Source organism: Corythoichthys intestinalis, chromosome 4 (assembly GCF_030265065.1).
Source record: "Corythoichthys intestinalis isolate RoL2023-P3 chromosome 4, ASM3026506v1, whole genome shotgun sequence".
In the NCBI taxonomy this organism is placed as follows: domain Eukaryota; kingdom Metazoa; phylum Chordata; class Actinopteri; order Syngnathiformes; family Syngnathidae; genus Corythoichthys; species Corythoichthys intestinalis.
In genome coordinates this window covers 460,997-479,011 of record NC_080398.1, presented here as the reverse complement: position 1 = coordinate 479,011, position 18,015 = coordinate 460,997, and the positions used below count along the sequence as shown (strand labels likewise).

Below are 18,015 nucleotides of genomic sequence, written 5' to 3'. Positions count from 1 at the left end.
AAAAATATGCATTTACAAACATTAAAAAAAAAAAAAATCCCTATGTTCGGCATTTTTTAAAAATAACTCTTGAATGTTTCACTAATGTTGTGGAACTTGTGGCCTTTCTTCGTCCGTCGCCGGATTACAGATGACCACTGACACCGACGCCTCCACGACCCGTCGAGCACGAGCCACGGCGTCCGCGGAAGGAGTCCTCCTCCGGCTCCAGTCTCGGGCTATATACTGGTTGTAAGGGTCCTGAGAGCTCTCCAACTTCCTAGAGCGGATGAAACTCAACATGACGGCGAAGGAGAAGAAACTGAACATGCCGAGCACCAGGAGGATGTAAACGACATCCAGGGTCGGCGTGGAGATGTTGGTGTTTGCAGTGGTTCTGTTGAGGCAGAGGCGCAACAGCGAGGAGCTCAGCTCAGTGCTGTTGATGAGAGACATGACCGCCGTCTGCTGGACACACCGGGAACTGCAAGGTGTGTTCAACAATGTACGTTGTGTAGTACAGTAATAGTAACAGTAATAATTTTACCTTTGTTAGCTCGCTTGTGTTAGCCAGGCCCGTCACAATGGCTGTCTATTAGGTAGACAATTATTTAAAATTCATCTTTTTCACAAATTTTTGCTTAAATACTACAATGCCAGACACAATGATGTCCCTTTTTATTTCATTCAAAAATTCCAAACAGAAAGAAAGTTATAGGGGGGAAGTGCACAAATAATTGGCAGAATAATAAAGCCAATTCCTTTTTGTGATCCCAGCTAGAGAGACAGCAAGAACAAAAAGTGGTATTTGGTATGTGGCAAAATTGATTTTGCCATGTGGCAAGATGTATACAGTATTTTTGCACGTGCCAGTTTTTTTTTTTTTTTTTGTTTTTTTTTTTTTGCCATGAGTCATTTTTTGGGGTATGTGGCAAAGTGGATTTTTGCATTTAGCACTTTTTTGCCATGCAGCATTTTTTTTTTTTTTTTTTTTGGTATGTGGCAAAACTGATTTTGCCATGTGGCAAAATGTATTTTGGGGTGTGGCTTTTTCTTTTTTTTTCTTTTTTTTTTTTTTTTTTAGGGTATGTGGCAAAATGGATTTTAGCATGTGGCACTTTTGCCATGTGGCATTTTTTTGTATGCGGCAAAATTGATTTTGCCAGGTGGCAAAATGTATTTTGGCACGTGGCATTTTTTATTTTTTTTTTATTTTGCCATGTGGCATTTTTTTGGGGTATGTGGCAAAATGTATTTTGGCATATGGAATTTTTTTGGTATGTGGCAAAAAGGATTTTGGTATGTGGCATTTTTTGGTATTTGGCAAAATTGATTTTGCTATGTGGCATTTTTTTGCCATGTGGCAAAATGTATTTTGGCGCATGGCTTTTTTTTTTGCCATGTGGCATTTTTTTGGAGTATGTGGCAAAATGTATTTTGGCATGTGGATTTTTTTGGGGGTATGTGGACTTTTTTTTATGTGGCAAAATGAATTTTAGCATGTGGCACTTTTTTGCCATGTGCCTTTTTTGGGGTTTGTGGCAAAATTGACTTTGCCCTGTGGCTTTTTTTTTTTTGCCATGTGGCATTTTTTTGCCATATGGCAAATTGTATTTTGGCATGTGGCATTTTTTTGGTATGTGGCAAAATTGATTTTGCCATGTGGCCTTTTTTTGCCATGTAGCATGTTTTTGCCATGTGGCCTTTTTTTGACATGTGGCATTTTTTTTTTTTTGCCATATGGCACATTGTATTTTGGCATGTGGCTTTTTTTTTTGGTATTTGGCAAAATAGATTTTGGTATGTTGCATTTTTTGGTATGTAGCAAAATTGATTTTGCCATGTGGCATTTTTTTTGCCATATGGCACATTGCATTTTGGCATGTGGCTTTTTTTTGGTATGTGGCAAAATGGATTTTGGTATGTGGCATTTTTTGGCATGTAGCAAAATTGATTTTGCCATGTGGCATTTTTTTGTTTTAGTATGTGGCTTTTTTTTTCTTGTCCATGGCATTTTTGCAGGCCATGCACGTCCATGCCATTAACAGCTATAAACGTCCAAATTTTCCATTCGTTTTTAATGGTAGAAAACTTTTTGTTGTGATTTTTTACCGTACACTTACCATTACAGCGCATTGACATGCAACTGGCATCGATGTGCATGGCCGGCAAAAATTCCATATACCAAAAAAATATAAAGGTTATAAATTAAGAATTTTATGAAGAAAATATATGATATTTAACTCAAGGACATTTGATGGATCTTATGTCTAGTGTTGCACCGATACTATTTTTGCCTCCCAATACAGACAACCATGGTATCGGCCATTGCCGTTACTGCACCACGGTTTTTGAAAATAAAATATTTTAATACTAAACTACTGCATACAGTACTCACCTGACTGTAAAGTAATGTTATCATGGGTTGGTCAGAAACTACTTAACTCATTGTCTGCCATTGGCAACGCTAGACATCTAATCCATTTGAAGTGGGAGTTGGCAGCGAATAAACGAACAAAGAATAATATAATTAACTAATTTGTAAAAAATTGCATAATTTTATCACATCATTTTTATCACCCTACAATGTTTAAAGGCTAAAACTGTGCACATTGTCTTAATTTTAAAAGAAGATAATGCTAGTAAATTTTAGGACAAACTTACCTATCTGATGCCTTTGGTTGTCCTCTTGTTATGGGACAAGATTTAACTCAACATAAAAAAAATATATATCCTCCCTCCAGGTCCGAAACCCCTCCTATAGCAAGCTGTCAACACGTTTAATCAAAGCATTTGCTGATATATTTTACATGATGAACCCATTCCGACCTGCCCGTATAATTAAGACCAGTGTAAAATGACAGCAGAACAATGTCTTCACTGTGCCAGAGCCACTGCAACCTCAAAGTGTCCTTGATCCCACGTTTTGCAGTCCTCGTCGGTATTAGGAACTCATTTGCAGACGTTGTTGATCTGAAAAATTCAATCCAAATCCTTCATTTTTGAGCTTCTTAACTTTTTCGTGCCATCGACGGTGATAGACGTCCAATCATGTGGCTCTTTTCACCTTCTATTATGAATTGAAATGGGTTTGACGTCCAACTCAGTTGAAATGGGGCTGCGAACCCTATCAGTTGACATGGATTGGACATCTATCAGCCAATGACTCAATAGCAAAATTATCTTGTAAAACAGTAAAAATGTATTTTTTTAAATGAAATAGGAAAAAAAATACTGTTATCTTTTAGTATTTTAATAAAAATCTTATTATTTTTATTTATTTACACTAAAAAGAAGAAAAAGTGTCCAATTCATTTGAACTGGGAAATCTGCAGCCATCATTCCAAGGCTACAGCTTTATCATATTGTAATTTTATTTGCCTTCTTCTAAACTGACGCCGTCACAGTCCAGCAGTCTGCAAACACAAACAGAAAAAACATGTTTATCGTGTTGCTACCTGTCACAATTTAAAGAAAATAAACAAACAAATAAAGTAAATGCATTATTGATTTGCCTAAAATGACTAACGCACCGGCATCTAGATTAGTAGAATAGTTAAAATGAGAAAACATGCTAATTGGCACTTATTCTCGTAATATTTAAAGCAGTTTTTGTCAAATTTTGACAGAAAATTTAACTCGCTCATAAAAAGTACGACATGTTCTCGTAATATTCCAATTTATGACTTATTCTTGTAATTTAATTTAATTAACAGAAATAAAATAAATTTAAATATCTGGTAAAGATCAGCATTATATAACATTTAAGCTAGTGGACTTTTGCTAGTTAGGCCAATTATTGCATTGCTGCAATATGCTAAAATGCAAAGCAAACATCTGTTAGCTTAAATGCTATGCAATGCTAATATTTACAATAATTGGCTAATTTGCATGGCAAAAATCCACTATCTTAAATGCTATAGAATATCACCTGCAGTTTTGTTTTTAAGACCTAATCCTGTAACATGCTGACTCCATTTTTTTCAAATTAAGACACATTAAGATATTTTCATTTTTAAATGACAATCAATACTCAGAAAAGGATGAGGTGGTTTCAAAAGGTTTAACTAAATACATACATATTTCACTCACTACTCTTACAGGAAGTGGCAAAAAAATTGCAAAATTCCAAATGGTTCTCATCAAATTTCTACTCATTTTTTAACAAATGATTAATTCTCATAAATTTCTCATCATTCTTGCATTTAACTCATTGGCTGCCATGGACAGTGGTTGACATCCAATATATAATCACTGCTAGCCCTCCCAGTCGTGATGAATTGGACGTGTATCTCCATCAATGGCAGCCAATAAGTTAACAAATTCCGAAAAATAACTCTGGTCTATGAGCAAAAAGATTTTGTGATGAAAAAAAATAAATAAATAGACTTAGCGTAATGCTAGCGTGAATGCTATGCTAATGCTATGAGTTACATTTAGTGTGTGATGATCATTCAGCATAGACATTTAAAGGCTAAAGCAACATCGCATAGTCTTTCTGGCCAAGATACAAAGACAAATCAACTCAGGCTTGGAGACCGGAGAGGACACACTCGTGAGCAGGGGGCGCAGCATGTCACATGAGTGACACAACCGGACGCTGCTACGATGCAGGCTAACTACACATAAAATGTCACACATTGTGAACACGTGATGGAAATGATTGCACATTTTTGTCTCGTTCTCGTCTCGTCAGATGAAAAATAGCATTAGTTTCATTATGTTTAATTCTCCCAAAACATTTTTTTAGCTTGTTATCATCTCCTCATCGTCATGAAAAACTGTTCATTGAGGAAATATTTTCATTATAGTCATCGTTGACGAAAACAACACTGCTTTCCAATCCACCACAGCAAGTACGATTGAACCAATTGGACATACTCTCTGTGCTCTTTGAGCGCTCTGCGAGCCTCGCGGGCGTCCATATCTTCGGACACCTTCTTGTAGCAGTAGACCACCACGACAATGAGCCACAGCTGCAGCAGCACGATCAGTGCGTACATGATCATCTCCGACACCACCGCCGCCAGCTCACGGTTGGCTTAAAAAAAGAACACGACCGTTCAACAAAATAACCTAAAGATTATTTTGGAGTGGCTGTATCTCACTGGAAAATATAGGCGTATTTAGGGTACCTAAAACACACCTACGCAATATTTGGAAAGTAGGTAGTGGTGGTAAAGATAAAAAATATTTAGTGTATTTAACTTTCCTGCAAGTATAGTAGCAAAAATGCTTACACTATGCACACTCATTGTATGTAAGTGAGCAGCTCGAGCAGATTTGAGTGGACTCACTCAATGAAGCATTCAAAAAAGACAAGCATTTTTCTACTTTATTCTTGTTTAAAAATAATTCGGTGGGACAGAAACATGTTAAAAACTTATCATAATTAATACATTTCAAGTGCTTCAAAACCATTTCATCGACTTCATAAGGTATTGACGGCTCAGATCGGTCATGCACTGCGCCTCGCATTTAAGTAGGGTGCCACCCACATCAAGAGGTGCTATTCACAAACACGCACGCAGCAATCTAATGCCAGATTTCTGTTGAAAAAGTACAAAAGCTGCACCGCATACACACAGGAAGGATAGTCTCAGGAGTGCTTTGTTCGAGGATTCTAGGTAATTATTATATACTTCGTACCATGCATGCATTTTGAAACGTTGTGAAAAAAATCAATGGGAGAAATTAGCCGCTACTGCATTGGCATCATTGTTCGCACTATTTACGTAAAATAAAAGCGAACTGCATATATTTTTCCTTTTAATCAAGAATAGAGACTGTTTTACATCCAAATCTATAAAGAATTCAGAGATTTAAGCATTTATTCACAAGAATTTCCACCGGATAGCATTGTACTTCGACATATTGACGTAAAATAAACGCAAACTGCACAGTTTTTTTTTTTTTGCTTTTAACCAAGAATCGAGACTGTTTTACGTCCAAATCTATAAAGAATTTGGGGATTTAAGCATTTATTAACAAGAATTTTCACCAGAAAAGCACTGTTTACATCAGGCGGCTGCTAGCTACATTCACTAACAGACTAGCATTGTTCTTCGACATATTTACGTAAAATACGTAAAAATTTTTTTGCTTTTAACCAAGAATCGAGACTGTTTTACGTCCATCTCTATCAAGAATTCAGGGATTTAAGCATTTATTCAAAAGAATTTTCAACGAAAAAAAGCTCTGTCTGTGATTCCACTCAGTTAGCTTTGACGGCCTCGCCAACAATGCAGGCTCCCTATTTATCGGCCCGGCGCCCCGTGTCCCATCAGTACATTATGAAGTCTATGACCATTTATTAAAATATTTATATACATTAAAAAAAAAAAAAAAAATTATAATTTGGGGAAAAAATGTGAAAAAACATGTCTTATATGTATCTCTTTCCAATGCAAAATCTGAATAAATACATTGAACACAAAAAAAAAATTTTTTTTTAAATTGTAGGCAGGGAGCGCTACTTCGCGGTTTTTCACTTATTGCGGCGGGTTCTGATCCCCATTAATTGCATAAAACGCGGGATCACTGTATTTCATTATATAGTATTAGTATTGTATTAAATCTAAATCTCATTAAAATCTGAACAATTTCTGATAACAATATCCAGACAGCTGTTTAGAGTGACACAAATAAAAAATTACAGGCAGCTCCTCTCTTCTCTCCTTTCTGTCTATGACTGTCACCTTATGCTTAGCTATTATTAGCTTTTAGCTTCGTTTAAAAGCACTCAGTGATGGAGAGCAGAAAATGGCTGCACTCGTGTCATTTTTTGTGTGTAAACATTATTTTCTCCATTCTCAGAAGCCTAAGAAATTTGCAGTTCATATATATCTAAAGAATACTAAACTTCCAACTGTCTTTCACATGAAGGTTATTTATACTACAAGGTTTTGTCTTTACCTTAAAACTCGTTTCTCCTCCACAAATCTTAACTTCAGACGTCTTGTGAACGTAAAAATCAGTAAAACGAATAACTGATTCTCACCAACGTCCACCACACTGAGCTCCACCTCTTTTTCGACAGTGACATGTTGCCGGAAGCCTGCCAGGAGGAGGGTTCGGGTAAAGGTGCAGCGGTATGTGCCGGCGTCGTCATAGCTAATGTTGTGCATGGCGACAGTGCCCGCCTGGACGTCCTCGCCAAGAGTACCCAGCCAGTCCAGACGACCCATGAAGGCCTCGTCCAAAACTTCAGCAGTGGGGTGCTCATAGTGAAAGATCTAGAGAAAGAAGTTTGGTATTTAGTGTCACTCAGAGCAGTGGCGGAACAAATGTGAACAGGGCACTGGTGCGATGAGAAAAATGCGGCACCCGAGGTGAATGTGTGGCGAGTTGGGGTCCTAGAGGATAATTATTCACAGGCCCCTCCACACTTTTGTAGGCCCTTCAAGAGGATTGTCTCAGACAACCAGACGAGCAGGGAGAAATTCAAGATATTTAAACACTTAAACATTAGATTCCAGCACCATCTTACCTCTCCATTTGACACTCCCCTTGCCAAGCCACGCCCACAAACCGGGCCCTCTAGTGCACATTTGCTACCGGGCCGTAGAGAAATATATAATTTATTAACGACTGCAATCTGTCCTGTCGCTCTTGACACATCAATCTACTCCATAGACCAGGGGTCCCCAAACTTTTTCCTGTGAGGGCCACATAACTTTTTCCTTTTCTGATGAGGGGCCGGGTCAGTTTGTAACAGAAAAAGTGTGACGATTGCAGGAGTGCCTAAATGTAAAAATTTGTTTTTCAGAAAGCCACAATCAAATAACCCTTTCTAAATTCTTCACGGAACAAATAATAATAATAATAATAATATACTATAAATATAATATAATATAATATATAGGGCTGTCAAAATTATCGCGTTAACGGGCGGTATTTAATCTTTTGAATTAATCACGTTAAATTATTTAACGCATTTAACGCACATGCCCCGCTCAAACAGATTAAAATGACAGCACAGTGTCATGTCCATTTGTTACTTGTGTTTTTTAGTGTTTTGTCACCCTCTGCTGGCGCTTGGGTGCGACTGATTTTATGGGTTTCAGCACCATGAGCATTGTGTAATTATTGACATCAACAATGGCGAGCTACAGGTTTATTTTTTGTTTGAAAATTTTACAAATTTTATTAAAACGAAAACATTAAGAGGGGTTTTAATATAAAATTTCCATAACTTGTACTAACATTTATCTTTTAAGGACTACAAGTCTTTCTATTCATGGATCGCTTTAACAGAATGTTAATGTTAATGCCATCTTGTTGATTTGTTGTTATAATAAAAAAATACAGTACTTATGTACAGTATGTTGAATATATATCCGTCTTGTGTCTTATCTTTCCATTCCAACAATAATTTACAGAAAAATATCGCATATTTTATAGGTGGTTTTAAATGCGATTAATTACGATTAATTTTTACGCTGTGATTAATTCGATTAGAAATTTTAATCATTTGACAGCCCAAAATATAATATAATATAATATAATATAATATAATATAATATAATATAATATAATATAATATGATATGATATAATAAATACTAGCGCTGTCAAACGATTAAAATTTTTAATCGAGTTAATCACAGCTTAAAAATTCATTAATCGCAATTAATCGCCATTCAAACCATCTATAAAATATGCCATATTTTTCTGTAAATTATTGTTGGAATGGAAAGAAGACACAAGACGGATATATACATTCAACATACTGTACATAAGTACTGTATTTGTTTATTATAACAAAAAATCAACAAGATGGCATTAACATTAACATTCTGTTAAAGCGATCCATGTATAGAAAGACTTTTGGTTCTTAAAAGATAAATGTTAGTACAAGTTATAGAAATTTTATATTAAAACCCCTCTTAATGTTTTCGTTTTAATCAAATTTGTAATAATTTTCAATCATAAAATAAACTAGCAGCTCGCCATTGTTGATGTCAATAATTACACAATTTTCATGATGCTTAAACCCATAAAATCAGTCGCACCAAAGCGTCAGCAGAGGGAGACAAAAAACACAAGTAGCAAGTGGCCATTACATTGTACTGTCATTTAAATCTATTTGAACGGGCATGTGTGTCAATTGCGTCAAATATTTTAATGTGATTAATTTAAAAAATTAATTACCGCCCGTTAACGTGATAATTTTGACAGCCCTAATAAATAGATAATAACCAAATAACCCTCTCTGGGTTCTTCACAGAAAAAAGCCAGGAAATAATGGGGGGAAAAAAAATTTGTTCAGGAGGCCGGACCAAATGTAGAGGGGGTCCGTATCCGGCCCGCGGCCGTAGTTGGGGACCCCTGCTTTAGACTAATTCGAGTAAAGATTCGTATAGGCCGCCATCTAGTGGTTGGCCGCAATTACTAGGGTGTTTGCACACCTACTGTATAGCAGCCCAGCGCCAGTCAATGTAAACAGTAACTTTAGCTGCTGTTGACTATGTGCTGCGGGTGGCAACGTCTTTGGACAGCTTTTTACCAGGGAAAAGGCCACCTGCTGAGCCAGAAGAGGAGCCTACAACCAAGTCCATTCTGCGTAATTTGTGGCTAAAAGCTAGCAAACAAGGCAACAAAGGTGAATGCACTGAGAGCATTATACCTCGTGGCAAACCATATTGCTAAAGCTAAGAAACCTTTCACGATTGGATTGAAGTCATTATGCTTGCGACCACGATATTTGCCGACAAGTTTTCAGCGAGGCCACTGTTTAAAAAAACGGTTAATTCAGTATATGGTGAGTGACATCTTCCCTCCCCTTAATATTCGTTTTTAGCCTCTACGTGTTATTTTATATTTACTGTCATTTTCTGCTACACATTGCCGGTCTGTGAAAAAATGTCCCACATTACACCGGTCCATGGTGCAAAAAAGGTTGGGGACCATCCGCCGGTCCGCGAACCAGTACCGGTCCGTGGCGCATTTGCTACCGGGCCGCACAGAAATAATATTTTATTAAGGACCGCATTCCGGCCGAATTAACTTTGGCCTGTGCCCTGCTTAACACATTAATATCCCTGTCTACTCTAGATATAATACTACAGTATAGATTAGAATGTTGTCATAGAAATCCATTGATTGGACTGCAAGCAGTACATCTTGTTTTGTATACATAATATATCTATGTGCCCTTGTCCTCCATAACAATGTCTGACTAAGCTCCGGGCGCAGCACATTTGTTCCATCACACTAGCGAAAATGACTGGAAAACAGACTCTTTGGAGAATTTTTTTACGACGAAAAAGGGTACCTGACGAGCCAGAAGATGAGCCTACAACCTCGAAGACCCAGAACTGCGAAGAAGTGGATTCGTGACCCGTTTGTGAATAAACCGAGTGATTCGAGCATGTCTGTGCAACAGGAGGATCAGCTTGTAGAGATCGCAAATGACGATGACTAGGGTTGTTCCGATCATGTTTTTTTGCTCCCGATCCCATCCCGATCGTTTTAGTTTGAGTATCTGCCGATCCCGATATTTCCCGATCCGATTGTTTGTTTTTTTTTGCTTCCGGTTCAATTCCAGTCATTCCCGATAATTTTTCCCGATCATATACATTTTGGCAATGCATTAAGAAAAAAATGAATAAAACTCGGACGAATATATACATTCAACATACAGTACATACAGTGCCTTGCAAAAGTATTCGGCCCCCTTGAACCTTGCAACCTTTCGCCACATTTCAGGCTTCAAACATAAAGATATAAATTTTTAATTTTTTGTCAAGAATCAACAACAAGTGGGACACAATCGTGAAGTGGAACAAAATTTATTGGATAATTTAAACTTTTTTAACAAATAAAAAACTGAAAAGTGGGGCGTGCAATATTATTCGGCCCCCTTGCGTTAATACTTTGTAGCGCCACCTTTTGCTCCAATTACAGCTGCAAGTCGCTTGGGGTATGTTTCTATCAGTTTTGCACATCGAGAGACTGACATTCTTGCCCATTCTTCCTTGCAAAACAGCTTGAGCTCAGTGAGGTTGGATGGAGAGTGTTTGTGAACAGCAGTCTTCAGCTCTTTCCACAGATTCTCGATTGGATTCAGGTCTGGACTTTGACTTTTTGAAAACACCGGTCCGTGAAAAAAAGACCCAAATCACACCGGTCCGTGGTGCAAAAAAGGTTGGGGACTACTGCTCTAGAGGCCCCAGAGCGGCGTTGTTTGTATGTGTGTTTAGATATATTAACAGTTAAAGACTACTGTAAATGAGAGCTCCGCACATAATCTTACCTTTCTGTTTGACCCTCTCCTTGCCCAAACAAGCAAGATGCCGCACCCCCCCCTAAGCTCCACCCCTGCGATACAAAATTGTCAGCTGCGAGCTCACGTGTGTGTAGTTTTCCTCTCTTTGAGGTTTGAAGTGCCAGTCCAGGGTGGTGATGGCTGATACTTCCTCTCGTCTCTTACAGGAAATGCAGCCCAACACGAAAGCCTCGCCCCGCACGGCCTCCGTCTTTGAGTCCACTTCGGCGCAGCCTCCCATACACTCACACACTGCAAAAAAGAAAACAAAAATACAGCACTAAAAAAATTCAAAAGTAGAAACAAAGATGATTCTGAATAATTAAAAATAGGAGAGACATATTCATTCATTCATCTTCAGAGCCGTTTGTCTTCATAAGGGTTTTTAAATAAAATAAGCTGAAACATTTTAACCCAACAAATGTTCTTATCAAATAATTCAAATCTTACTTTTGTTAAATAAGAAATGCGATATGAAAACAAACCACTTTATTTTAGGAACTAATGAAGAAAAATACAACGATTAGATGTAGATACACTTTTCTGTAATTCAAAAAATGTGATATACACTGTAAAATATAATTAAAATAATATATTTTAAAAGGTCAATCAAATAAATTTTAACAATATATTATATTAAGATTTATTTAAAAATCCAAATAAGTTCAATGACTTGATATGGTTAAATAAAGAATAAAACTACTACAACTACTACTACCGTACAGTGGTATGAAAAAGTATCTGAACCTTTTGGAATTTCTCACATTTTTGCATAATCACCGACAAATGTGATCTGATCTTTGTCAAAATCACACAGATGAAAAAACTGTGTCAGCTTTAACAAGAACCACCCAAACATTTATAGGTTTCCGTATTCTAATGAGGATAGTATGCAAACAACAACAGAAGGGGGTAAAATAAGTACGTGAACCCTCTGCCTAAAGAGACTTAAAGAGCAATTGAAACCAATTTTTCCGAGGGCTGTCAAAATTATCACGTTAACGGGCAGTAATTAATTTTTTAAATTAATCACGTTAAAATATTTGACGCAATTAACGCACATGCTCCGCTCAGATTAAAATGACAGCACAGTGAAATGTGTACTTGTTGTGTTTTTCGGAGTTTTGTCGCCCTCTGCTGGCGCTTGGCGCTTGGGTGCGACTGATTTTATAGGCTTCAGCACCCATGAGCATTCTGTAAGTAATTGTTGGCATCAACAATGGCGGGCTACTAGTTTATTTTTTGATTGAAAATTTTACAAATTTTATTGAAACGAAAACATTGAGAGGGGTTTTAATATAAAATTTCTCTAACTTGTTCTAACATTTATCTTTTAAGAACTACAAGTCTTTCTATCCATGAATCCCTTTAACAGAATGTTAATAATGGTAATGCCATCTTGTTGATTTATTGCTATAATAAACACTTATGTACCGTATGTTGAATGTATATATCCATCTTGTGTCTTATCTTTCCATTCAAACAATAATTTACGGAAAAATATGGCATATTTTATAGATGGTTTGAATTGCGATTAATTGGGATTAATTACGATTAATTAATTTTTAAGCTGTAATTGACTCGATTAAAATTTTTAATCGTTAGACACCCCTAATTTTTACCAAACATTTTAAGTCAGGTGTGTGCCCAATCACTGATGATTGGTTGAAAGCTGCCCTACCCACTATAAAACACACACCTAGTAAGAATTGTCTTGATGAGAAGCTTTGTCTGATGTGCATCATGGCTCGGTCAAAAGAGCTGTCTGAAGACCTGTGATCAAGGATTGTTGATTTGTATAAAGCTGGGAAAAGATTCAAAACCATCTCTAAAAGTCTAGATGCTCATCAATCGACAGTCAGAGAAGTCTACAAATGGAGAGAGTTTATCACTGTTGCTTCTCTCCCAAAGATGACGCCAAGAGTTCAGCGCAGAATACTCAGAGAGGTAAAACAGAACCCTAGAGTGTCTGCTAAAGACTTACAGAAATCACTGGCGCAGTCCAATGGCTCTGTGCACACATCAACTATATGTAAAAATATGGCCAAGAATGGTGTTCATGGGAGGACTCCACGGAGGAAGCCACTGCTGTCTAAAAAACAACAACATTGTTGTTCATTTAGTATTTGCAGAAAAGGCACTTGGACACGCCACAGAAATTTTGGCAAAAAGTTTTGCGAACTGATGAAACCAAAGTTGAAATGTTTGGAGTAACACTCTACGTCATGTGTGGAGGAAAAATGGAACAGCTCACCAACATCAACACCTCATCCCCACTGTGAAGCATGGTGGAGGGAGCATCATGATTTTGGGCTGTTGTGCTACCTCGGGGCCTGGACAACTTGCAATCATTAATGGAAGAATGAATTCAAAAGTTTATCAGGATGTTTTACAGGAAAACCTGAGGCTGTCTGTCGGACAGTTGAAGCTAAAAAGAGGATGGATGCTGCAACAAGACAATGATCCAAAACACAGAAGTAAATCAACTTCAGAATGGTCTCAGAAGAACAAAATACACGTTCTGGAGTGGCCAAGTCAAAGTCCAGACTTGAACCCCATTGAGTTGCTGTGAAATGACCTAAATACAGTGATTCGTGCCAGACATCCCAGGAATCTGACTGAACTACAGCATTTTTGTAGACAACAATGGGCCAAGATTAGTCCTGATTGATGTGCCACACTGATCTGCAGCTACAGGAAGCGTCTGGTTGAAGTTGTTACTGCCAAAGGGGGGGGGCCACAAAATATCAAATGTGATGGTTCACTTACTTATTTTTACCCACTTCTGTCATTGTTTGCATACTATCCTCATTAAAATATGAAAACCTATAATTATCTGTGTGATTTTGACATAGATCAGATCACATTTGATGGTGATTTTATGCAGAAATGTGAGAAATTCCCAAATCTTCAGATACTTTTTCATACTACTGTATAAGCGTTAGAAACAAGAATCAACTCTTTCAGTGCCATTGAGGATGACAGACATCCAATCAGGGGTCTGCAACCTGTGACTCCAGAGCCGCTTGTGGCTCTTTTCATCCCACTGCTGTAAATTTAAATCAATTTTCACTGGCTAGACGTCCGATCAGTGTTTGGCAGTGTTTGAATCCACATAGATGGAACATCAATTACCAGCAATGGCAGTCACTAAAGATGTGATCGGGTTCGATCACGTCATTTTCAAAGTCTCGGGATCGGCAAAAAAATATCGGAGATGCCTTTTTAAATTTTTTTTTTTTTTTTTTTTTTTAAATCGTTTTCTAATTGTATTTAACGTTACAGACAAAATGTCTTACACTCATCCAGAGTAGTTTTGGCTTAAAGTAGGGCTATCAAATTTTTTAATTTTTTAAAAATTAATCACGTTAAATAATTAACGCATGCGCTGCACGACCCACTCACACATTGACGCGTTCAATCTATAAAGACGCCGTTTTACCTATAGATAGCGCTAAAAGGCAGCGTATATTGAGTAGAGAGAATTTTGACAGCCTTTGGAGCCATTTTTATGTGGCTAAAGCCTTACAATACCTCTCTCAGCAATTAAAAATAACGTTGGATGCAATGTGGGGAAGAAAGGTAGTCGTTGATCATTTCTTAACACCCTATGTTCTTTCCCAACACAGAGAAGATATATCAATTGGTGACCCTACGCACAGTCATGGTTGCACTTCCCATCATGCATTTGGGCAGACGTTAAATGGCTGCAGTATCATTTACTGAAAGCTCAACAAATACACTAGTGGCAATATTTGGTCACAATATACAAAGTCACATTTATCCTTTAAGAATTACAAGTCCTTCTATCCGTGGATCCCTCCCACAGAAAGAATGTTAATAATGTAAATGCCATCTTGAGGATTTATTGTCATAATAAACAAATACAGTACTTATGTACTGTATGTTGAATGTATATATCCGTCCGAGTTTTATTCATTTTTTTCTTAATGCATTGCCAAAATGTATATGATCGGGAAAAATTATCAGGAAAGATTGGAATTGAATCGGGAGCAAAAAAAAAACAAAAAACAATCGGATCAGGAAATATCGGCAGATACTTAAACTGAAACGATCCGGATCGGGAGCAAAAAAAACATGATCGGAACAACCCTAGCAGTCATTGATTTGAATTCCAATTTGTTATTACTTCCTATGTAAAAAAAGAATACCGGTAACTTGAAAACTCACCAAAAAGACTGATGACTACAAGAAGAGGCCACCGGACTTGTGCGAGAGCCATTAAACAACTTCCACTCGTGTAGTTCATCCAGCCTCCATAAACCTACGCTTTATTTTGAAAATTGGTCCCCTAAAAATTGCATTAAAAACTAAAAGTTGTTTAGCAAGTTGTTTGTCGTCTCCCGGGATGCTGGCTGCTCTCACTTTAAGGAGGTTATATTTAGAAGGTGGGAATAATCCGGAAAGCCGGTGGGGAACTTGAGATGACGGCACCCCCATACGACGTCTCCATAACACTTGTCTTCACAGAATATACCAATACAGTAGATAGAGGGGTGGCCTTCAAGTGCATGTCAACGTGCACATAACTACTTGGATATTTTGGAATATCCTCTTGATATTGTAGAAGAATGTCACTACGTGGCCCACATATTAACACACACGGCTCAAGAGACTCAAATGAACTGTTATTTGTGTCAAATGACTTGACACTCAACCGTTGGGAACCTGGGAAGTGATAATTCTACATCATTTTGTGTAAATTATTTAGCACCTTTCATGAAACTCCGATTTGGTGTTAGCCCATTTTTGCACCCATACACAAGATTTCACAAGATCCCTTCGTCCTTTCGCAGAGGGCTGGTTAACGGGGGCACGGATGGTCCAGGGGACTGCCCTGCGTCCAAGGGGGATGACGGTGGCCCCTTTTGCCGGAGCTGCAATTACGCCTTATCACTGCTGGCGGCCATTACCCAGCACCGTGATGCGATTGTGTGGGGAGGCTATTGCAGTGTATGCATTAAAATAGGAGAGCCTGGCTGAGGGCAGTTGGACCGCCGCATGAAAGTTCATCCCACCACCCGTCGACAAAGCCCCCCTGTGGAGTAAAATATACGTGGTATATTGGGTGGTCTTCGTGATTGATATTAAATGCTTATTTTCAGTTAACTCTCTGTATGTGTGTGCTGAGAAAGTAAAGAATTTTCTTTCTCAAGAGCTTGAAATAAGCACCATATGACTCTTTCAAAAATACACTACTTTCTGAAGAAAAAAATATTTATTTTGAAAAGATCTGCTACACTTGAAAATACACAAACTATTGTTTTTTTATGGCCAGTAAGTGAAGGCCTAATTTGGTTTACGCAAGATTGACGTGGAAGATACAACATGTGCAAAAGTGATAACCTCATCAGACAAAAGTAAATAAATATGCAACATGTACAGGCCTTGTAGTCCAAGTGCGTAGGTTTGCATAAGAACGGTAGAAACACACCACTTCCAACTTTTCAGGATGCTCAAATTAGGGTGAGGCTTTTAAGCAACCCTATTTACATTACAGTGCCCTCCATAATTATTGGCACCCCTGGTTAAGATGTGTTTTTTAGCTTCAAATATATATATATTTTTTTAATTCAAATAATATGGGACCTTAAGGGAAAAAAAGAGAAAAATCCAACCTTCAATACAAGTGCATTTATTCAGTGGGGAAAAAATCCCACATAAAGAAATAATTATTTGACATCAAACAATGTGTGTCACAATTATGAGCACCCCTGGTGTTAATACTTTGTACAACCCCCTTTTGCCAACAAAACAAGGTCTGGGGACTGAGATGGCAATGGGAGGAGCTTGATTTTGTGTCTGGTGAACCATTTCTGTGTAGATTTGGCCATATGTTTAGGGTCATTGTCTTGCTGAAAGACCCAGTGACGACCCATCTTCAGCTTTCAGGTAGAGGGCAACAGATTTTGATTTAAAATGTCCTGGTATTTCAAAGCACTCATGATGCCATGCACCCTACCAAGGTTCCCAGGGCCTTTGGAGGCATAACAGCCCCACAGGATCACTGACCCACCCCCATACTTCACAGTGGGTATGAGGTGCTTTTCAGCATGCGCATCTTTTGTGGCACGCCAGACCCACTTAGAGTGTTTGGTTCTAAAAATCTCAATCTTGCACCTCAAAAAAAGCACCTTTGCAGCTTTGTATCGCAAATCGTATCGTATCGTTAGGTACCAAGAGGTTCCCACTCCTATCCTGGACGTCCATTCGGTCGTCTTCTGCCGGCAGCCTGGCGGTGCGGCCTGACCGTTCGTTCCGTTGAATCGGATTGCGGGTCTTACCAAATGCGCTACTGCCCTCCAGTGCAGGGGTCGCGTTAACCGGATATTTTCCGTCGTTGACCGGTTTTTTAAAACGGTGACGGAAAAAACTGGAGTCCGTCCGTCATTTTGAAAGGTTGCAATTCACACCCCAGACCACAGGGTGGCGAGTTAGCATATTAATTAGCTATTGTCTCTCTTAATGCATGACGTCATTGGCTCTTCTGTCAGAATATTGTAGCGTCACCGGGGTCTGGCAGCGGCACCGTGATTGACACATCAACGCGAGGTTCTTATTGGTGCACCCGGTGTGCCAGCGCGTCATCCAATTGATTGACAAGATTGCCGCCTGTGTATAGACCCCAATCACATGACGTCACAACTCCGCCCCCCTGACTGGAGCCGCCATATTGTGTGTCAGCTCGTCATGTTTACACATTACCGCTACGTACATGCCTCCTATTACGGCGTGTTTTTCTGCTCG

General features: G+C 38.3%; 2 protein-coding genes across 2 annotated transcripts; both read right to left on the bottom strand.

The window, feature by feature from the left end:
- Positions 1–81: 81 nt before the first annotated feature.
- LOC130914668 (potassium voltage-gated channel subfamily E member 1-like) lies at positions 82–435 on the bottom strand. Its single transcript, XM_057834087.1, has one exon. The coding sequence runs from the start codon at positions 433–435 to the stop codon at positions 82–84; it is 354 nt and encodes a 117-aa protein (XP_057690070.1).
- Positions 436–3,313: 2,878 nt separating this feature from the next.
- On the bottom strand, positions 3,314–15,490 carry LOC130915155 (sodium channel subunit beta-1-like). The gene is made up of 5 exons (XM_057834964.1): positions 15,439–15,490; positions 11,333–11,499; positions 6,980–7,214; positions 4,861–5,020; positions 3,314–3,395 (listed from the first exon to the last, which is right to left on the bottom strand). The coding sequence occupies exons 1-5, from the start codon at positions 15,488–15,490 to the stop codon at positions 3,353–3,355; spliced, it is 657 nt and encodes a 218-aa protein (XP_057690947.1). The 3' UTR covers positions 3,314–3,352.
- Positions 15,491–18,015: the final 2,525 nt, after the last annotated feature.